General features: G+C 41.6%; 1 protein-coding gene across 2 annotated transcripts in view; it reads left to right on the forward strand.

Annotated features, from left to right (window-relative positions):
- Positions 1-23498, forward strand: part of TBC1D2B (TBC1 domain family member 2B) — an 84070-nt gene that overhangs the window by 26212 nt on the left and 34360 nt on the right. For both annotated transcript variants that reach the window (XM_057723561.1, XM_057723560.1), the window contains exon 3: positions 3190-3355. In XM_057723561.1, coding sequence (XP_057579544.1) covers positions 3190-3355 — 166 coding nt within the window. The remainder of the gene's footprint in view (positions 1-3189; positions 3356-23498) is intronic.

The following is a 23498-nucleotide window of genomic DNA, read 5'->3' on the forward strand; positions in this document are numbered from 1 at the left end:
GCCCTGTCCTAGTTTGTGTCCTTCTTGAGGCAGTTCCCTGAATGCTAATGTTAGGACATGTATTGAGGAGAAGCCAGCAGCTCCGCTTTTAATTAAGGAAATCTCACGTGGTCTCTTAAAAACCAAAAACCAGACAAAACAATAATAGCTAAAACTGGGAAATGGCTTCTTTTTCATGCCAAATAATGACTTTTAGAAACGGTTTGTTTTGCCAACATCCTCCCTGGCCTCCCGTCCCTTTTCTGCACCCCACCCCCAGGGCCTGAGTTCCTCAGGAAGCACTTCCAGTGTGGGCCCAGGGCTGCTGCAGGGCCTGGGCGTCCTGGTAGCAGGTGCTTGGCTGTGCAAGAGCACTTGACAGTCTCACCCACAGAGGGGCCGCTCCTCACCTTCTGCCAACCCACACAGGAAGAAGGGGCTGGACTCCACTTGAAACTGAAACAGGTGAAGTGCATTGTATTTATTTCTGGCTTGGCTTAAAGTTGTAATGCTTTGCCTGTGAGGGGTCTGTGAAAGAACAGCTTCCAGGAAGCCTGGGTCTGAAATAGAGGAGGTACACCTGTGTGTCCACTGACTGACACACACAAATGTTGGGTGCCCGCCTCTACCAGGTACAGTCACTGCACGCACCATGTGGTGGTTGTCACTTCAGGGGGAGGTGACTGCCTTCTAGCCCTGGCTCTGGACTTCTGTGTCCTGACAGATGAAGTAGGTAGGGGAAACTGGACCTGGTTAGTGGTATTTGAACTTATTTTTTGTTTATTAGAACTCTTTTTTTCCAAATGAAATCTCGAGAGGAACTCCAGGGCATAAAAGAGTGAAAAGAGGAACCACTGTGGTTGAAGCTGAGGGTGGAACTCCTTCCTTCTCTCCCTCTGAAAATCCCCAAGGCATCTCTTGGACCCTAAGGCTCAGAGGAAACTTTGGATACCAGGGACTCAATTCATTGGTGACTTGGAGCTTAACATTTCATTATTTTATATCTTTCTCCTAGATGTGTTCTCCTTTAGGGCAAGAACTCTGTCTTATTGTTTGTTGTACCCTCAGCACCTAGTGCTTCATAAACAGTGGTGATTTGAACCAAGAATCAGGAATCAGTGGTGGTTTGTAACTTCTGGCCTTTTTGACTTAATCTTGTAATCCATTGCCAACCCCATAGTTCTTCTGTCTCCTAACACACCCTCTTGCTTTTCCTACTCAGAACCCTACCATGAGCCAGGTGTTGACTTTCCTGGCAAGGCCCCAGTTCCCCTCACGGATACACGGCAGTCAGTTCGTGTCACACCCAGCATACTTTTCCCATTGTGTTCGCGGAACCCTTCCCATGCTGACTGTGGTCAACTTAGTGACCTGCCAACAAAGTGTGAGCCTGTCATAAGGTGCTCTCATTTCGTTTTTTTTAAGAACTTTATTTATTTATTTATTTATTTATTTATTTATTTATTTATTTTTGGCTGCATTGATCTTCGTTCCTGTGCGTGGGCTTCCTCTAGTTGTGGCAAGTGGGGGCTACTCTTCGTTGTGGTATGAGGGCTTCTCATTGAGGTGGCTTTTCCTATTGCGGAGTACAGGCTCCAGGCCCGTGGGCTTCAGTAGTTGCAGCACATAGGCTCAGTAGTTGTGGCTCACGGACTTAGTTGCTCTGCAGCATGTGGGATCTTCCCAGACCAGGGATTGAACCCATGTTCCCTGGATTGGCAAGCAGATTCTTAACCGCTGCGCCACTAGGGAAGTCCAGGTGTTCTTGTTTGGAACATCAGTTTTCAAGGGCCCCTGAGTCCAGGATTCCCTGTGCTCTGCCTTCTCTACCAGTGCTCAGTGACCTTCACAGTGACCTGTCCTAAGTGAACTTAGGTTGTGTGCTCATCTGATTAGAAAGTAATTTTTTTAATGGACTTTAGTGTTTGGCATTCCATTCTGATCTGTTTCCACTGAAAGTGATGGTTGATATTGCCAATGTAGGAATGCTTTATTCAAGAGGAGTATAGGTCAAAAAAATTTTTTATTTTGGCTGCATTGGGTCTTAGTTGTGGCACGAGGGATCTTTCATTGCAGTGAGGAGGCTCTTCATTGTGATGCACGGGCTTCTCTCTAGTTGTGGTGTGTGGGCTTAGTTGCCCCATGGCATGTGGGATCTTAGTTCCCCGACCAAGGATCAAACCTGCATCCCCTGCGTCCCTTTCTTAACCACTGGACCACAAGGGAAGACCCTAGATCAAATTGATTATTGTAAAACAATGTTAAATTCTGTTTACAAAGGTATGTTCTCAGAGGGCTTATATCGTTTGGAAGAATACAAAGTATTTGTTGTTGGATACATTTTATCAACACATTAGGAAAGTAAGTTTTTATTATGGGAAATTTTAAGACTATGCAAAGAAAAAATAACATAATATTACCCACATGTTTCTTAGGTAGTTTCAACAATTTGTATTTCATGACCCAGTTTGTTTCATTGATATACTTACCTGCTTAATTTTGTTATTTGGAAGCAAATAACATGTTATTTGAGGCAAATATTATTTATTTGTTAAATAACAAAATGTTATCTTGAAGCAAATTCTGGGCATCGTATCATTGCAATCTTAAATATTTCAAATGCTTACATTTTTAAAGATATGTTCTGAAATTTGATCATGCTTTAGCATCAGTGCATTTGCCTATGAATTTACTGAGCTGCTATCCTTTGTATGCAAACTTATTTTTTCAGTGTCACTATTTGCGATTAGCAAGTATGTATATTTACTGTTCCACTCACTTTCTTACAGAAAAGGGCGTTAGTGTAATCTGGTCTGCACTTTGCTTTTTTTTAACCTAACAGTTTATCCTGGAAATTGTTCCTTATCAGCATAGGGGAGTGGACCATGATCACAGCTCTATACTGGATTTACTGATACAAGACAGCGGAGGAGAGCCCTAACTTCTTTCCGTGGGCCAATGCTATTAACACTTGGTGGTTTGAAGCATATACAACCTTCCTTTGAGGAATATGGGTCTACTTTAGATAAAAATGGTTGCAGAACACCTTAGCCACCCACAGATTGTATTTTTATGTAGTACGCATTAAAAATATACTATAATATTTATTATGTAGATTTTTATATACTATATCAAGGTAGCGTGTTATATAGGATATCAAATTCCCTCTGGAAACTTTGAGTAACTGACACTTGTTTGCCTTTCTTTCAGATTTAATTAACCCACACCCAAATGCTTCTGCAGAAAAAGCCAGAAATGTCCTAGCTGTGGAAACTGCCCCTGGAGAGCTGGTGGGAGAGCAAGCTGCAAATCAGCCCGCCCCAGGGCATCCAAATTCCATTAACTTCTCTTTGAAACAGTGGGGCACTGAGCTCAAGTGAGTCTTTGGAAAGCAGCACGTGAAACTGAAAATAGCTTATTTCTGATAATGTATACTTTTATATATGAAATTGTAAAACCACCTGACATTTGTGAAGGTATTTGTCACAGGTACTTTCGCATCCTTCGTTATTTTTTTAGCTTGTACAGAACGCCTGTTACGTGCCTGATGCTGTGAAACACTTTCACACTCATGGTTTAATTTAATTGCTTGACTCTGTGAGGTAGGTCTCATAGTTGACATTTTACAGAGACAGCAGTTGGCTCAGGAAGAGTCCTTGTCTAAGGTCACAAGGCTCCCAGACTGCAGAGCTGAAAGAGTATCATCACAATCAATTTTAGCACGTTTTCATTACCCCAGAAAGAAGCCCAGCACCCATTAGCAGTCCCTTCCCTTTTCCCCCAAGCCCCTTCCTATCTGGTGCTTGGTAACTACTAATCTACTTTTTGTCTCAGTGGATTTGTCTGTTCTGGATGTTTCATGTAAATGACATCATACAGTATGTGATCCTCTGTGTCTTGCTTCTTTCACGGAGCGTGACGTTTTTAAAGTTCATCCATGTCATAGTACGTATTAGTATTTCATTTCTTTTTATGGAGGAACAATATTCCATTATGTGGGTATACCACATTTTGTTTATCCAGTCTTCAGTTGATGAACATTTGGGTGCTTTCCACTTTTTGGCTACTATGAATACAGCTGCTATAAATATCTGTGTGCAGTATTTATATGGACATAATGTTTCAGCTTCTTTGAGTAAATACCAAGGAACATGGTTGCTGGATCATATGGTAAGAGTATGTTTGGTTTTATAAGAGAATTGCCAACCAGTCCGCCAGCGACGAGGGAGAGTTCCTGTTGCTCCACATCCTTGCCAGCATTTCGTGTTGTCAGATTTTTGTCATATGATGACGTATGATGTGAAGCATTTTTCATGTGCTTATTTGCCACCTCTGTGTCTTCTTTGGTGGAGTGTCTGTTAAGGTCTTTGGCCATTTTAAATTGGGTTGTTTGTTTTCTTCTTATTGAGTTTTAAGAGTTTTTTGTGTATTTTGGACAGCAGTCCTTTATCAAATGTGTCTTTAGTAAATATATTTTTCCAGTCTGTGGCTGTCGTCTAATTCTCTTGCTGTTGTCTTTCACAGAGCAGAAATTTTTAATTTTTATCAAGTCTGGCTTATCAGTTATTTCTTTCAAGAGCATGTCTTTGGTATTGTAAATTGGCATCACCATACCCAAAGTCGTGTAGGTTTTCTTCTGTGCTATCTTGTAGGCGTTCTGTAGTTTTGAGTTTTACATTTACATCTGTGATCCCTTTTGAGTTAATTTTTGTGACGGGTATAAGGTTTGTGTCTAGATTCTTTATTTTGCACGTGGATGTCTCATTGTTCCAGCACCATTTGTTGAAGAGGTTATCTTTGCTGCATTGTATTGTCTTTGCTTCTTTGTCAAAGATCAGTTGACTGTATTTGTATGGTTCTATTTCTGGATTTTCTACTATGTTCCATTAATGTATTTGACCCTTCTTGTGCCAATACCACACTGTCTTGATTACCACAGCCTTATAGTAAGCCTCAAAGTAGAATAGTGTCAGTCTTCCAGCTTTGTTCTGCTTCAGTATTGTGTTGAATATTCTGGGTCTTTCCCCTCTCCATGTAAACTTTAGAATCAGTTTGTTGATAACCACAAAATAACTTACTAGGATTTTGATTGGGATTGCATTGAATCTATAGATTACATTGGGACAAACTGATAATATTGAGTCTTTCTATCCGCGAGTGTGGAATATCTCTCCATTTATCTTGTTCTTTGATTTCATTCATCAGAGTTTTGTGGTTTTCCTAGTTAGATTTATACCTAAGTACTTTGCTTTCTTGGGTGCTAATGTAAATGATATTGTGTTTTTAATTTCAAATTCCACTTGTTCATTGTTGGTATATAGGAAAACAATTGAATTTTGTATATTAATTTCATACTGTGCAACCTTGCTATAGTCACTTATTAGTTCCAAGAGTTTTTTGGTTAATTCTTTCAGATTTTCTACATAGACAGTTGTGTCATCTACGAACAGTTTTATATTTTCCCTTCCAATATTTTAAATTTTTTTTCTTTGCCTTACTGCATTATCAGGGACTTCCAGTAGAGTTGAAAAGGAGTGCTGAGAGGGGACATCTTTGCCTTGTACCTGATCTTAGTGGAAATTCTTTGGATTTCTTACCATTAAGTATTATGTTGGCTGTAGGCTTTTATTTATTTATTTATTTATTTTATTGGTTGTGCTGGGTCTTTGTTGCTGTACACGGGCTTTCTCTAGTTGTGGCAAATGGGGGCTACTATTCATTGTGGTGCATGGGCTTCTCTTTGTGGTGGCCTCTCTTACTGTGGAGCACAGCCTCTAGGCACGTAGGCTTCAGTAGTTGCAGCACATGGGCTCAATAGTTGTGGCTCATGGGCTCTAGAGCGCAGGCTCAATAGTTGTGGCACATGGGCTTAGTTGCCCCGTGGCATGTGGTATCCTCCTGGGGCAGGGATCGAACCTGTGTCCCCTGCATTGGCAGGCAGATTCTTAACCACTGTGCCACCTAGGAAGTCCAGCTGTAGGCTTTTTGTAGATAGTCTTTATCAAGTTGAGAAAGTTCCCTCTATTCCTAGTTTACTGAGAGTTTTTTTTATCATGAATGGATGTTGAATTTTGTCAGATGCATTTTCTGCATCTATTGATATGATTATGTGATTTTCCTTTCCTAGTCTGTGATGTGATGGCTTACATTAATTGATTTCAGAATGCTGAATGAGTCTTGCATAGCTGGGATAAATCTCACTTCGTTGTGAAGTATAGTTCTTTTTATACACTGTTGAATTTGATTTGCTAATATTTTGTTGAGGAATTTTGCATTTGTGTTCATAAGAGAAAATGGTCTGTAGTTTCTTTTCTTATACTGTCTTTGGTTTGGCATTAGGGGAATGCTGCCCTCACAGAATGAGTTAGGAAGTATTCTCTCAGCTTCTATCCTCTGATAGAGATTGTAGATAATTAGTATAATTTCTTGGGACTTCCCTGGTGGTCCAGCAGTTAAGACTCTGAGCTCCCAATGCAGGGGACCCAGGTTCAATCTCTGGTCAGGGAACTAGATCCCACATGCCGCAACTAAGAGCCCTCATGCCACAACTAAAACTCCTGCACATGACAGTGAAGATCCTGTGTGCTGCAACTAAGACCTAGTGCAGCCAAATAAATAAATAAATAAATATTTTTTAAAAAGTAATATAATTTCTTCCTTTAATGTTTGGTAGGATTCATCAGTGAACCCATCTGGGCCTGTGCTTTCTATTTTGGAAGGTTATTATTGATTCCATTTTAAAAATAGATAAATGCCTATTCAGATTGTTTATTTTTTCTTGTGTGAGTTTTGGCAGTTTGTGTCTTTCAGCAGATTGGTACATCTCATATAAGTTATAAAATTTATGGGCATAGTGTTGTTCATTGTATTTCTTGCTTATCCTTTTAATTTCCATGGAATCTGTAATGACTTTTCCCTCTTTAATCTCTGATATTAGTAATTAGTGTCATCTCTTTTTGCCTTAGCCTGGCTAGAGGCTTATCACACTGATTGATCTTTTCAAAGAACGAGCTTTGGTTTCATTTTTTTCTGTATTGATTTCCTGTTTTCAATTTTATTGATTTCTGCCCTAATTCTTATTTATTTTCTTCTGCTTACTTTGGATTTAATTTGCTCTTCTTTTTCTAGTTTCCTAAGGTAGAAACTTAGATTATTGATTTTAGATCTTTCTTCTTTTCTAGTATATACATTCAGTGCTATAAATTTCCCTCTAAGCACTGCTTTTGCTGCATCCCACAGATTTTAATAATTTATGTTTTTATTTAGTTAAAAATATTTTAAAATTTTTCTTGAGACATCTTCTTTGACTCATGTATTAGTTGGAAATGTGTTGTTTAATCTCCACATACTTGGGGATCCTATTACCTTTCCATTATCGATTTCTGGTTTAATTCCATTGTGGTCTGAAAGCAGACATTGTATGATTTCTATTCTTTAACTTTGTTAAGGTGTGTTTTATGGCCCCAAATGTGATCTATCTTGATGAATGTTTCATGTGAGGAAAATGTATATTCTGCTCCTGTTGGATGAGGTAATTTATAGATGTCATTTACGTTTACCTCAAATTGATCGATGGAGTTGTTGAGTTTGACTTTGTCCTTATTGATTTTTTTGCCTGCTGGATTTGTCTATTTCAGATGGAAGAGTGTTGAAGTCTCCCTCTGTGTTAGTGGATTCATCTGTTTCTCCTTTCAGTTCTGTCAGTTTTTGATGCTCTGTTGTTAGGTGTGTACACATTAAGAATTGTTATGTCTTCTTGGAAGATTAACCCCTTTATCATTATGTCATGCCCTTCTTTATCCCTGATAACTTCCCTTACTTTGAAGTCCACTCTGTCTGAATTTAATATAGCTCTCCTGCTTTCTTTTGATTAGTGTTAGCACAATATATCTCTGTCTACTGAATCTATTTGTGTCATGATTTTAAAGAGGGTTTCTTGTAGACAGCATATAGTTGTATGCAGATTTTTGATCCATTCTGACAATTTCTGTCTTTTAATTGGTATATTGATACTGTTGATATTCAAAGTGATTATTGATGTAGTTGGATTAATGTATACGGTCTTTGTTATTGGTTTCTATTTGTTGTCCTTGTTCTTTGTTGCTGTTTTTGTCCTCCACTCTCATAACTGCCTTTTGTGGTTTTAAGTGAGCATTTTATATGATTCCGTTTCTCTCCTTTCTTGGCATATCAGTTAGACTTTTTTTTTTTACTTTCTTAGTGATTGCCCTAGAGTTTCTAATATATGTTTACAACTAATCCAAGTCCACTTTGAAATAACACTATTCCATTTCACAGGTTGCGTGAGTACCTTATAACAGCAAAATAATGCTAATTTCCTCCTCTAGATCCTTATATCATTGCTGTTATACATTTCACTTATATATAAAGCATACATAGCACATATTTACATAATATATATACATATGCATACATAATATATGCATAACATAAGCTTACACATGTATAAAACATACCTCAACGTAACATACATAACATGTATACATAAGCATACATTGTTGGTATTATTATTTTGAACAAACTGTTTTCTGTTAGATCAATTAGAATAGGATAATAAAAGTTTTTATTTTACTTTCACTTATTCCTTCTTCAGTAGTCTTCCTTTCTTTATGTTGGTTGAGTTTCTGACCTGTATTATTTTTCTTTTCTGTAAGGAACTTAATACTTCTTGCAAGGCAAATCTACTAGCAATAGATTCTCTCAATTTTTTTTTTTTTTTTGTCTGAGAAAGGCTTTATTTTTTTAATTCTCCTTCACCTTTGAAGGATAATTTCACAGTTTACAGAGTTCTAGGTTGGTGGGTTGTTTTTTTTTTTCTCTCTCAACACTTTAAATATTTCAGTCTACTTTTATTTGCGTGGTTTCTGAGGAGAGGTCAGATGTAATTATATTTGTTCCTCTATGGGTAAGGTAGTTTTTTTCCTCTGACTTCTTTGAGAATTTTTTATCTTTGATTTTCTGTAATTTGAAAATGATATCCCAAGGTATGGACTTTTTGGCATTTATCCTGCTTGGTGTTCTCTGAGCTTCCTGGAGCTGTAGTTCGGTGTCTGACATTAGTTTGGGGTAATAATCCATTATTGTTTCAAATGTTTCTTCTTTTCCCTTCTCTCTCTTCTACTTCTGATATTCCCATTATTCATATGTTATATCTTTTGTGGTTGTCCCATAGTCGTCAAATGTTCGTTCTTTTTTCTTTCCTTTTTACCCCCCAGTCATTGTTCTCTTTGTCTTTTAGTTTTGGAGGCTTCTATTGAGATATCCATATGCTCAGAGAGTCTTTCCTCAGCTGTGTCCAGTCTACTAGTAAGCCAATCAAGGCATCTTTCTTTTCTTTTTTCTTTTTTTGCTCTGTTTTTTATCTGTAGCATTTCTTTTTTGGTTTTTTTCATAGAATTTCCATCTCTGCTTACACTGTTCATCTGTTCTTGCATGCTGTCTACTTTATCCGTTGGAGCCCTGAGCATATTAATCATAGTTGTTTTAAATTCCTGGTCTAATACTTCCAACATCCATGCCATGTCTGGTTCTGATGCTTATTTGTCTGTTCAAACCGTGGAAATTTTTGCCTTTTGGTTTGCCGTGTAATTTTTTGTTGATAGCTGGACATGATGTTCTAGGTAAAAGGAACTGCTGTGAATAGGCTTTTAGTAATATGGTGATGACGTTTGTGGGAGGTGAGGAAATGTTGTATAGTCCTATGATTAGGGCTTAGTCTTTTAGTGAGCTTGTGCCTCTGGAGTTTGAACTTCACAAGTTTCTCAGTATTTTTATTCCCCTGTAGGTGGGGCAGGTTGCCTAGAATGGGCTGGGGTTGAGTATTTCCCTTCCCACAGGTCAGTTAGGCTTTGATAATACCCAGGTTAGGCTCTGGTGAATAGTTTTTCTGGAAGGTAGGCCTTGTTAAGAACGGAGTGCTTTGGAGTATTTAAAAATTATTCCTTTTCTCCTCTCCCTGCCAGAAGCCAGAGGGATTTTCTCTGGTATTCACTGTGGGAACCTGGTTGAAATCCTGGAAGTAAATCTCACAGTATTGTGGGCTCCCCTATGATGGGGCCCCCTGGAGTTTTTAACTTGCAGAGTTGTCTGTACTGAGCCTTCAGCGAGTCATCAATTGCGGTGAATTTTCCTACCCTGGCACTGGTTCCGTATGCGACTCTCTGCTCCAGGAAGCTGTGACTCCCTGTATCGGCCTGTCTTTCCAGTATTGGGGGTAGCAACTTGCCCTGTGTCCTTCCCTCTCTTATGTATCCAAGGAGTGGCTTGTTCCTTAGGTCACTGTTTCCCCATATTCTCCCTCCCTGAACCGCACTGTTTCCCCCTATTCTCACTTCCTGAGCTGCTGTGTTCCAGCCATTCTGTACCTTGCTCTTCACCCAGGACCTTCTCTCATGGTGTGTCCTTCTGCCCCATTTCTCCTGATTCAGTCTCTCTCCAGCCAGCACCGAAGGGAAGGTGGGAGGGAGGAGGGAAGGTGGGAGGGAGGAGGGAAGGTGGGAGGGAGGAGGGAAGGTGGGAGGGAAGAGGCAAGGTGGGGCTGTTTCCCTGGGTGCTTGCAACTAGAGTAGCACTGCTTTCATTGATTTCAACCTGTTGGACTTCTTAAAGAAAGGGTTCTGTGCTCCTAAAGATGTTATAAAGCCACCAAGAGATTATCCCTTTATTTTACAGGTTAAAACATTAAGGCTTAAGAGAGGTAATGAAACTACAGACATGCATCTTGGGGGCCTCTGAGGAGCTCCAGTTCTTTATGTCTCAGTGCAGGAAGAATTCAGTGAGAGGCAAAGTGATAGATAAGAAGCGATTTATTAATATGGGATGCTTGTGAGGTTTACAAGTGGGCTGGCAGGAGGGTACCACCCCAAGAACTTAGTGGGCTACAGTTTTATAATCAAAGGAAAAGAGGGGAGGGGGGAAGACCACCTTCTTCCTCACTCTTTGAGTCTTCCATCATTAACTCCTCCTACATGCCAGGCGGGGAGTTTTTGACCCTATAGGGCCCATCTGGGACTGTCATGGTGCTATGGAAAAAGTATTTCAGGTCTCAGTGTAATGAGGGTCTTTCACCTTGAAATGTCACCTTTCCCAAATTATTGCTTTTATGTGTGCAGAGAGCATGTCTTAGGGGTCATAAACTTACTGACATCCCTGGGCAGGTTATGGGTCTCATTCCACCATTGTTTTATTGTTTTGGGAGCATGTCTCATCCTTCTGTTGTGTGGTTTTGTTGCTAGGTAGGCCTGCTTTCTTGGGTGATCATTAACTTACGGGGGTCTCCCATACTTTTTTCTTTACTTATGACCCTTTAGAGGAATTAACTATTTAATCACCTACTTTGTCCCTTTGCTCTGTTCCTATCAGTAAGGTGACTCGCTCAAGAAACATAGCAGGTGTGTGGTAGATCTGAAAGGTACCCTGGGTGCCTTGATTGGAGCCCAGCGTTCCTTCCACCTCTCACTGTAAGAATATATTTGAGAAACTATTGGTTTGCCAGATGTTCATGACTAACTAGTCTCACCTGCCCTCAAAGTTAGATGATGGAACGAGGGAGACAGACCCATGACACTGGGGGCTTCCTGATCATGGAGTGTGTCCTGCCTAGGAAAGTGAGCACGTCACCTTTGCTTGTAACAACTGACAGTTGACGTTCAGGGTTAAAGGTCACTAGGAGTTATCTTCTGTCAGCTGTGCCTTCTCACTGTAGCCCAGTGATTAAGAGCCAGGTATCCGAGTTCGGTTCCCAGCTCTACGACTTGGAAGCTGGATAACTTCGGCAGATTACTTAAGTGTCCCTTGTCAAGCGGGGCAATAATCACACGTACGTTGGGAGATCAGCATGATGTTGAGAACGTAATGCGTATGAGCCACTTGGGGCAGCACCTGACCCTCACTAAGGACTAGACGAGGGTTAGTTGTTGCCATCGTCGAGGAAGATAGTTGGGGGAGACGCAGCTCATGGCAAAGCCGTCCCCCACGGAGGCCCAGGGGCCACTTTCTGCAGAAACCCTGAGGTTTATTCATTGGCATATGGATCTTAGGCATTTATGATTTTTATTTTTGTTTTTTGTTTTTTTATTTTACTTATGGCAAAGGTTTAAATAAAATACTTTAGGTGCATAGAGAGATTTTAATGACCATAGAAATATTAAAACAATATTTCTTTTTTTTTAAAGATTTATTTATTTATTTACCCATTTTGGCTGCGTTGGGTCTTCGTTGTTGTCCGTGGCTTTCTCTACTTGTGGCGAGTGGGGGGCTACTTGTCATTGCGCTGTGCGGGCTTCTCAATCCAGTGGCTTCTCTTGTTGTGGAGCACAGGCTCTAGGCGCATGGGCTTCAGTAGTTGTGGTGGGTGAGCTCAGTAGTTGTGGCTCCCAGGCTCTGTAGCTCAGGCTCAGTAGTTGTGGCACATGGGTTTAATTGCTCCGAGGCATGTGGGATCTTCCTGGCCCAGGGATTGAACCTGTGTCCCCTGCACTGGCAGGTGGATTCTTAACCACTTAGCCACCAGGGAAGTCCCTAAAATAATATTTCTATATTATAAAGTAATGGCTCAGGACTTCCCTGGCAGTCCAGTGGTTAAGACTCTGAGCTTCCAGTGCAGGGGACCCAGGTTTGATCCCTGGTCAGGGAACTAGATCCCACATGCTGCAACTAAAAGAGCCCACATTCTGCAACTAAGACTTGCTACAGCCAAATAGATAAATAAGTATTTTTTAAAAAATAAGTTAATGGCTCAAAATTACATATATTTTATGTGTTTTAATTAGAGTGTGGTCATGGCTTAAGGGATAATTGAATGCTTGTCTGCTATGCTTTTATTTTATTAATACAGTTGAAACTCTGTTAACCAGCTTCCATTCCACCAGCTCCCCTGTATAACTGGCATTTTAAATTCCCTCTGTAGAGCCATGGTCCACAATGACTGCACGAGAATAATGGGCTACTGCAGGGACACCCTGTGCCTCTGCTCCCACCAGCCAGCTGCAAACTTACCAAGAGTCAGATGGCTTTGTTCCTAGTTAGTTAGTGCCTGTTGTACTTATTATAATTATATAATTCAGTGAAATACTTAGTAAACCCATAACATATTAAAATGAATCTTTTTTTTCTGTGAAAAGTAAGTTGAACGCTTGGGGGAAACTTGATAAAGGTGAGTCACTAAAAATTGCCAGGATGTGGGTGACACAGTTGTGAAAGATAGGAGAAAAAAAAATTGTTCAAAACCCGTAAAGATTCTATACTTAGATTGTTTCATAACTGTAAGCTCCTATTCTACTTTTTAAAAAGAAGCAAAACAAATTTGGAAAAGTTAGATGATGTCTTATGGGTGTGATTTATTAAAAAAAAAATACCAGGGAACTGTGGTCAGCAGACTCAAGAAGAAGCCTTGGCTGGCCTACATTAGGAGGCTGGCACACCAGTGCACACTTACTTGTGCCTTTGTAGGTACATGTGTTTAAGTTTACTGTTAAATGATTTCCTGCTTTAACCAACATTTTCATTAATCTACTAACAGTCCAGATCACTTCAGGTAAAAGCATTAGCTCTCGTGTGCGGTTCTGGCTGGTCCATGGGTGAGTGTGCGTGCTTGGGGGTGGGAGAGTGAGGTGTGCCGTGGAGCCCGTGCAGAGTTTGAGCAGGATGGGTGTGCGTGGGAGGTGTGCTTAGGCTGCAGCCGTGCTGCAGGTTATGTGACGGCAGTGAGCGTTGCCCTGTGGTTCTGTGGGCCTGGCCTGTGAGTCCACTGCCGGGTGCTCAGCTGTGCCTGACACCCGCAGCTCCCAGGGTCTAGCTCTACCTCTTTTAGGAGTGGGGTCACGCAGTGGCTAGTGCTTTTTGTAGTCAGCCTGGGTTTTGAAATCACAGCCCTGCTGTGTGATGGTGAGCCAGTAACTTAACTTTTCTGAGCTCTGTATTCTCCGTTAGTAAATTGGCGTGTGAGTGTGTGTGTGTGTATGTATGAATACCCTTCCCTGTTGGGTGGGTGTGAGCGTTAAGGTCATAAATAAGAACTGCTTCGTTCAGTGTCTGGCTCATTGTAAGTGCTCAGTAAAGAGTGGTTACACTATCCAGTCCTGCTGGTATTGCTGCCACTGTTGTTATCCTGCCTCCATCGAGCCAGTAAGTGAAGTGGATCTTTATTATCCATAAACAAAGTAGAGGGTGCCTTTCTAGAGGATGGGTGTGAAGCCTGGGCTGACTGGGATGGTGTGCTTATCCTTCTGGGCTTGCCTCTGCTAGCCGCTGCCCTGCTCTGACCCTTTGTTTTTTTTGCTTCCCTCTTGACCCCTCAGGCCAGGTAGATACAGTTATTTGTGTGCATGGCTGGTGTTCTTAGGAGACTGTTCTGGTTTTGCTGGCTGGAACCATGCCTGGTGGCTTACCCCCAGTTTGTAGCAGAGGGTCCAGCCCAGACAAAGCCGGTGGATAGTTGGTGAATTTGGGGAAGTCATTCATGCCCAGTACCTGTAGCATGGTATTTATTTGTGGTTTTCCTTGTAAGGCACAGCTCTGTCTGTACCAGGAAAGAATTTAGTCATGCTACTGCCCTGTGCTGATGTTTTATAGCCAAGCCTCCTAGAGAGGGAACCACAGAGAAAGGTGACCAGCTGCCTGGCTGATGGAGTTTCAGTGGTCATGGGAGTTGGCTGGGCTGCTTGCGCCTTGCTGAATTAGCACCCAGTCATCTCCGACAGCTCCCTGGGGAGCGGCAGTTGTGCTCAGCAGCTCTGCCCCAGCAGTCCTCTCCACCTCCACTGGCCACACACTTCTGGGGGCCCACGAATCAGAAGGGCCATGGCTGCGTGACACTGCTCCATGAAAATCGCTGCATTCTTGAGAGGAGCAGTGGCTTTGGCTCATAACCCTGGCTGGGATGTGTGGTTATCCTACTCAGCATGCGAAACAGGCACAGAGAACTCTGGTGCCTTGTTCAGGGCCACCGAGGAAGGGAGTGATTGGCCCATGTCTGCCGTCGTATTTGGAGATGGGAGCTGGGAAGGGGAAGCTGCCTGCACCCTGTACCGTCTGCCAGTCCTGGGCCCACCTGTGGCAGGGACCCTACTCTCAGTGACTCGAATCAGTTCTTGCCACTAGTTCAAGTCTTTCAGGAGGCATCTCATTGCCTTAGGCCACAGGGCATGCTGCTGAACGTGGCCTTAGGGGGCCAGTGGGCTCATCTCCCCTGTCTCAGGTCTGCTTGGCCTCTTTCAGTTCTTCAAACGCACTGCCTTCCCTACAGGCCCTGCCTCAAGCTGACCTTTTGCTGGGAGGGCTCTCTCCTCCTGGTGACTCCTGGTCACCCTTCAGGGGAGCCTCGTTCCACCCACCCCTGTGCTTTTCTTTTGCAGCCCTTACTACCACTTGTAATTATTGTGTTTCTTTGTGTTCTTCTCTGTGGTCTACCTCCCTGATGGGGCTGGGGATTCCATGGGGGGCAGGGACCCTGTCTGTCCTGACCAGGTGTATCCCCAGCACCTCACATGGTACGTGGCACGTGGTGGGTGTCTGGAGCCTGCTTGAGGAAGGAATGATGAGTGAAGGGCTCACTACCCTTCCCAGGGCAGAAATACTCTGTTCTTGCTGCTCGGGGTTTGTCTGTCCTCACCGTGTGCACACGTGTGGGTGGTACTGTCCACACCCTCTTGGCAGGGGCTGCAGTTCCTTAGGTGCCATCTTTTCTGTTTGGCCTCTTGGGAAGGGGTTTCTTTCTAATGAAGTGTTGTTCACCTTTTTGACTGGAAATCCACAGCAAATAATATACATTCATATATAAATGCATACTGTTTGTAGGCACACAAAACAAACAGAAATTTCATACAATTTTAACTGTTACATCTAGTAAAGCTAAGTACTATTTTCTCTTCCAATGGATTAAAAAACATTCCCATCGTGACCCTTGAAATTGATTTCATGGCTCTTTAATTCAATCCCCTGGCCTGCTAAGGGGTTGCCACCCACAGTTTGAGAAGCACTGCTCCGAAGGCTGCCCCTGGCTGTGTGGCCACCCCCGCGCCCGCCCCAGTCATTGTTGCATCTTCCTCTCCCCCCTCCTCTGTGCCATGGGTGCTCCTGCGGATAAGAGGTGGTCCCTCCCTGCCTTTGAGGTACTCACAGTCCTCAGGGGAGACAGATGGGCAGGGAAGGAGTTGTGTCACGCTGCACTGTAGGGTGCAGTGAGGGCCAAACGCAGCAGGTCATGCCTCCCCCGGTGCGCTGAGGGGGGTAGTGGGGGGGAAGGTTGGGGAGGGTAGGCTGTGCTGCGAAGGTGAGTTTTAACTTAGGACTTGAAGTATGAGGTGGGACCTGCCAAAGGGAAAGGCGAGTGCAGAGATTCACCTATGCAAAGGTTTGGAAGTCAGAACAGGGTTTCATGAGTTCACAAATTCATGTGCTGGGAGCTTAGGGGGCTGAGTGGAGGTGATGATGGAAGAGTTGCTGAAGAGGCTGGGAGGCCCAGGGTGAAGGGATTGGGCAGTGTCTGTCCTTTGGGTAACAGGGAGCCGGTAGAGCTGTACCTGCCTGGAAATTCTATGATGAGATTAGTTTTACTTTGATTCTTTTTTTTTTTTTTTTTGAGGCAGTGCACATTTTATTAGATGTTTGTTCTGATGACTTTAGAATTGGTGGACTCATGATCCATGTTAAATGTATAGGATATTTTGGAAAGGGCCTTTCTGATGACATTTCTTTCCCATTATGTCAACAATAACTATATTTTAACTTTAGACATGGTGCTCTAAACTTGAATGCCTGTTGAAATATGAACTGTAACAAAAAGTAGTCTTGCAGAAAGCCGATGGTTTGAAGGGCAGTAGCTTATTGGAGAGTGGTTGTATTTGTTTGCTCTGGCTGCTGACAAATTACCATAAACTTGGTGGGTTAAAACAACACAAATTCATTCTCTTAGAGTTCTGGAGGGCAGAAGTCCAAATCAGTCTCACTGGGCTAAAGTCAAGGTGTCAGCTGGGCTGGTTCCTTCCAGAGGCTCCAGGTGAGAATGTGTCCCTGGCCTCTTTCAGCTCCTGGTGGCTGCCAGCATTCCTCGGCCCATGGCCACATCACTCTAATCTGCCTCCCAGATCACATCGCCTGCTCCTCTTCTTATGGTGATATCTTCCTCTGCCTCCCTCTTATAAGGACACTTGTGATGACATTTCGGGCCCTCTCAGATCATCCAGGATAATCTCATCTCAAGTTCTTAATAAAATCACATCTGCAAGTCCTGTTTGGTTATTGCTCCTTTTTTTTTTTTTCTTTTTTAATTATTTCAAATAGCATTGTCCTGGTATCCTTGTACATGTGTCTCTGTGTCCTTGTGAGAATCTATCTGAAGAGTTGATTTGTGCAAGAGGAGACGCTGCATCATCTTTATTAGGGTAGCTGTTGCCAGTCAGAGCCCCCCCGGCCCCGCTTTTCGTTTCTCTTGATGGGGCTTGTAGTCAGGAGGGACAGAGCTGACTGGGCACCCTGAAGGGAGCCTGCTCTCCTCTGCCCCTGTCTTCCGGACATGTACAAAGTAGTGGTAGAGCCCAAAACCTGGCTGTGCAGGGTGTTGGTAGAGCTGTGAGCTTTTGAAGGATTTGATGGGGCGTTTTCCAGCCTGTCAGCTTCGAAAATTCTAGCGGATGATCAGAGTTGAAATGAATGTTGAAAAAAATGAAGTTGGACATTTTAACTGTATGTGGAGAAATCGAACTGAAATATGTAAACCTAGAAACAGAGGTTTTCTTATTAATTACGTAGATTGCTGGTTTTGGTTGGCTGGGTTTTAAATTTGTATTGGAGTGTAGTTGATGCACAGTGTTGTTGCTGATGTGTGTTTTTAGAAGTGCAGCCTGAACACTGCAGCTGTCAAGGTGACATTTGGCTGCCTGTTGGTCTCTGACTTTTCATTTAAGATCAGTATAGCTGAGTGTTTGTTGAGCAAAACAGCAGGCATCTAGCACAGTGCCCGGAAGGACACAGAAGTTCCTCTCAAAGGTTTTTCAGATGACGGTGGGTTCTTTAAAGAGCAAGCACTGTACGAGAATGGCCTTGAACATCAGCCAGCAGAACTCCATTTAAATTGGCTGTGAGCTCTAAGTAGTACACGGGCAGGACACCTGGTCAGTGCAGAGGCCTCTGCTCACCGGAGTGGATAGCATGAGCAGTTGGAGAAGCGTGTACTTTACTGACCCCCGTGTGGCAGTCACAGAATTGGGTTTCATCACATAAGATCTAAAGCAAGGGTTGGCTCTATAGTGTTTCAGCTTAAAGAGGCTTTCGCTTTGAGCCTAATCCGGTTTCTTCATCACCTAAGGTGTGGCAGGTGGTACCTCCCCCAGCCAGGGCTCAGTCCCTCAGCCACAGGTGAGAGCATGGCCTTTGTGCAGGTGGGCCTCAAGACAAGGTAGGAATGGCAAGACCATGTTGGGGAGAAAGAGGGTGTGTGGAAGTTCTGAGTCATTTAAATCGCCGTTCTCTCTCCCCAGGCATGTTCTGTTGTTCCCTCTTCTCTCATTCCTGCTTCCTGCATCCACCCTTTGAGGACCAGGGCTGAGTAGCACACTTTGAAGGCTCAGCCAAATGACCAGGAGAATTTAACTCCCCAAATCGATGGTGTTGGTAGTAACATGCCACATGTGAGTGAAGTCTGCAGTGAGACCCTGGCCATAAGCAGGGCCAGTGAAACTTTATAGTGTAGCAGTTCCAGTGTACTCAGCTAATTGTATCAAAGAAACGAGCAAAACTATATGAAGCATTTGTGAAAGTTTCTTTTTTTCTTGAGCAACTATTTTGAAACAGCTTTCTCCACAATTCTGTAATTTTTATAAAATCTGACTTTACTTCAACATTGCTCATTGGGTTATATTGGGGATTTTACTGGAATTCCTCTATGCAGTTGTCTGGGAAGATGTGTAGCATGGTTGCCAGGCACTAGAGGAGACTTAAGAAATAAATTGCACATGTAACATGTTTTACATTGTTTGTTTGCCAACTCACTCTTGGTCTCAGTAGATAAACCATAAGAAAACTTTTATCAGGTGTAAACATATAAGCAGGTATAATTGCCAGGTTCTGGGTGACTCCTTGTTAAAACAATTAGAATGTGGGAACTTAAGTGTATTAAGTAATTCCTCTGCATTCTTCTAAATTCTTAAAGCACTTTAATGGAATTCAACTAAAGCAAAAAAAAATCATGCTTTCAAAAACATAAAACATTGAAAAATGACTATTTTATATGAGAATGTCATCTGATTCATACTAGAGATGAAGCTACCTTCCCCCCCTTCCTTTAATCTACCTCAGGAAACTCCAAATGATGCACATTTTTTTCTCCTCTTTGTTTCTTTCTTTACTTTTAAATATTTATTTAGTTAGTTGTGCTGGGTCTTAATTGTGGCAGACAGGCTCCTTAGTTGCAGCACGTGGACTCCTTAGTTGAGGTGCGCCAGGCTCCTTAGTTGCAGCTTGCTGACTCCTTAGTTGTGGCACATGGGCTCCTTAGTTGTAGCTCACAGGCTCCTTAGTTGCGGCAGGCAGGCTCCTTAGTTGTGGCATGTGAACTCTTAGTTGCAGTAAGTATGCAGGATCTAGTCCCCTGACCAGGAATTGAACCCCGGGCGCCCTGCATTGGGAGCGCAGAGTCTTATCCACTGCACCATCAGGGAAGTCCCTGTTTTTTTTTATTTTAATAACCTTACTGAAGTATAATTTATCTGTGTTAGGTGTACCAGCTGATGGAGTTTAGAAATTATACGTAGTCATGTAAACACCTCCATAATTAAGATATAGAGCATTTCTACCAGCTACAAAGTTCCCTCATGCCCCTTTGCATGAAATTTTTAAGAATTTCATACATATGGACTCATACTGTATTTGTATTTGTCTTCTTTCACTTAGCACCATCTTTTTGAGACTCATCTATATTGTTGAGTGTTTTCATGCAGTAAGTATGGATATGTCACAATTTGGTTATCCACTCACCAATTGACGGAGTTTTGGTTTACATCCAGTTTGTGGCTGTTATGAATAACGCTTGCTCTGCGTATTCGCATCCAAGTCCTACGTGTAGACATGTTTTCATTTCCTTTGGGTAAATATGTGGGATTGGGATTGCTGAGCTGTTTAGTTAGGTGTATGTTCAACTTGATAAGATACTGCTCTGCTGTCCTCCCGGTGGCTGCACCATTCTGCCTTCCCGTTAGCGGTGCGTGACTGTTGCAGTTGCTTCACGTTGTTCTAACACTTGGCATTGCCAGCATTTTTCACCTTAGCCATTGTGGTGGGTGTGGTTCGCTTTGGTTTTAAGTTGCGTTTCCCTGATGATTAATAACGTTGAGTATCTTTTCATGTGCTTGTTGGCCATCTGTATGTCTTTGGAGAAATTGCTATTCAAGTCCTTCACCCACTTTTTAGCTGAGTTGTTTATTCTCTTGAGTTGTAAGAGTTCTTTATATTTTCTGAATGTAAGCCTCTTGTCAGATATAGGTTTTGCAAATATTTTTCAAAGGAAAACTTTCACATCTTGATAAAAGTTCATTTTATCACTTTACTCTTTTACAGATTATGCTTTTTTGTGTTCTTTGTAGGTAATTTTTGCTTAATCCAATGTCATAAATATTTTCTTGCCTGTGTTCTTCCAGAAGTTTAATGGTTTTAATTCTTACTCATTTACATATTTTAAGTTAATTTTTATGTATTATGTGAAGTAAGGGTTGAAGTTCATTTTTTCCCATACAGATAACCAACTGTAGTACCACGTTTTGAAAAGACTGTCTTTTCCCCATTGAATTTCTTGGCACCCTCGTTGAACATCAGTTGGCATTATTACATGCTTAGCATGGTCCCATGGCTCGTTGATTCTTCCTTCCTTTGTCTTTCTTCTCTCTTGTTTTATTTTGGATCATTTCTGTCGCACTGCCATCAAGTTCACTAATCTTTCCTTCTGCAGTGTCTCATCTGCTGTTAATCCCATCTAGTGTATTTTCATCATAGATTTAGTTTTATCTCTAGAATTTTTTAAATTGAAGTATAGTTGATTTACAGTGTTATGTTAGTTTCAGGTATACAGCAGAGTGATTCAGTTATATATTCTTTTTCAGATTCTTTTCTATTATAGGTTGTTATAAGATATTGAATATAGTTTCCTGTGCTGTACAGTAGGTCCATGCTGTTTATCTGTTTTATACATAGTAGTGTGTATATGTTAATCCCAAACTCCTAATTTATTCCTCCCCACCGCCTTCCCCCTTTGGTAACCATAACTTTGCTTTCTATGTCTGTGAGTCTGTTTCTATTTTATAGATAAGTTCGTTTGTGTCAGTTTCTTTGATTCCGCATATAAGCGATGTCATATAATATTTGTCTTTCTCTGTCTGAGTTACTTTTCTTAGTATGGTAATCTCTAGGTCCAAACATGTTGCTGCAAATGGCAGTATTTCATTCTTTTTTCTATGGCTAATGTTCCATTGTATATGTGTACCACCTCTTTTTTATCCATTCATCTGTGGACAGGCATTTAGGTTGCTTGCATGTCTTAGCTATTGTAAATAGTGCTGCAGTGAACTTTGGGGTGCATGTATCTTTTTGAATTAGAGTTTTCTTCTTTTCTGGTTATAGTCCCAGGAGTGGTATGGTAACTCGATTTTTAGTCTTTGAAGGAACATGCATACTTTTCCCCATAGTGGCTGAACCAGCTTACATTTCCATCAGCAGTGTAGGAGGGTTCCTTTTTCTCCATATCCTCCCCCAGCATTTATTATCTGTAGACTTTTTGATGATGGCCACTCTGACTGGTGTGAGGTGACACCTCATTGTAGTTTTGATTTGCCTTTCTCTAATAATTAGCAATGTTGAGCATCTTTTCACATGCCTGTTGGCCTTCTATATGTCTTCTTTGGAGAAATGTCTTATTTAGGTCTTCTGTCCATTTTTTTGATTGTGTTGGGTTTTGTTTTTTTTTTTTAAATATTGAGCTGTGTAGGCTGTTTGTATATTTTGAAAATTAATCTCTTCTTGGCTGCATCATTTGCAAATGTTTTCTCCCATTCTGTAAGTTGTCTTTTCATTTTATTTCTGGTTTCCTTTGCGGTGTAAAAGATTTTAAGTTTAATTAGGTTCCATTTGTTTATTTTTGCTCTTTCCATTACTCTAGGAGACGGATCTAATAAAATATTGCTGCGATTTATGTCAAAGAGGGTTCTGCCTATGTTTTCCTCTATCTCTAGAAATTTTGATTTGGATTTTTTTTTTAGCATCTTCCATATCTCTATTTAACATGTTCAGTCTTTCTTCTAGCTTCTCAAACATGGGGAAACAGTTATAATAACTTCTAAAATCTTTGTCTACTAATTTTATTATTTGTCATTTTTGAGTCTGTTTCTGTTTATTGATTTTTCTCCTTATAATGAGTTGTATTTTCCTGCTTCTTTGCATCCAATAATTTTTTATTGGATGCCCAACATTATGAGTTTTACCTTTTTGGGTGCCAGATTTTTGTGTATGTTCCTGTACATGCATTCTTAAGCTTTGTTTCAGAATGTAGTTTACTCAAATAGTTTGATACTTTTGAAGTTCACTTTTAAGCTTTTTTAGGTGGTATGAGAGCAGCCTTTAGTCTAAGGATAATGTCAGTAACCTTTTTCTGAGTATGCTACCTGATGTCCCATGACGTGTGAGGTTTTCCACTCTGGCTAGTGGGACTAGACATGTGTGAGCCCCAGGGATGGTTCCCTCTGCTCCTCTCAGCAGATTCTTTCCCCATTCTTGGATAGCTTTCTTACACCCAAGCCTGATAGTACTCAGCTGGAGATCTGGGAACCCTCTGATGTTTCTGCAGCTCTCTGTACAGCTCTCTTCTCTCCATTACTGTGCCCTGTGAACTCCACCTGTCTTGGGATTCCCAGCTCTGTCTTATCAATTCATGGGAGAGCTCCACTTGGGTTCCTCCTGCCTGCACCATGGCCTGGAAAGTCTCCAGGCAGTAAGCTTGGGCAGGAAGGGGGCTCACCTCATTTGTTTTCCACCTTGCAGGGATCACTGTCCTGTGCAGCCTGATGCCCAGTATCTGAAAATCATTGTTTCCTATATTTTGTTCAGTTTTTCAGTTGTTTCAGTTGACTGTAAATCCAGTCCCTCTTAGTCCATCTTCACTGGAGGTAGAAATCCCAACCAATTTTTGAAAAGTTTTAATGAAATAATTTTAGCACACAGGCAAGTTTAGAGTATAGAACATTGATTACCTGGGTAGCCACTACTAAACTATATAATTTTGTTGTATTTCTGCTGCACTTTTTAAAACACAAACTAAAACATTACAGATACAGTTTAAATCCTCTCTCGTCTCCATGATCCCATTCTTTTCTTGCCCTTCACAGAGGTAACCAGTATTCTGTATTTCATAATTATCATTCTTATGTGGATTTTTAATAGTTTTACTACATATGTATGTATCTATAAATTATATCTATTAATAGTATTATCTTGAAGAGTTAAAAATATCATGTTGTACG

This window comes from Hippopotamus amphibius, chromosome 2 (assembly GCF_030028045.1).
Source record: "Hippopotamus amphibius kiboko isolate mHipAmp2 chromosome 2, mHipAmp2.hap2, whole genome shotgun sequence".
Taxonomy (NCBI): Eukaryota; Metazoa; Chordata; class Mammalia; order Artiodactyla; family Hippopotamidae; genus Hippopotamus; species Hippopotamus amphibius.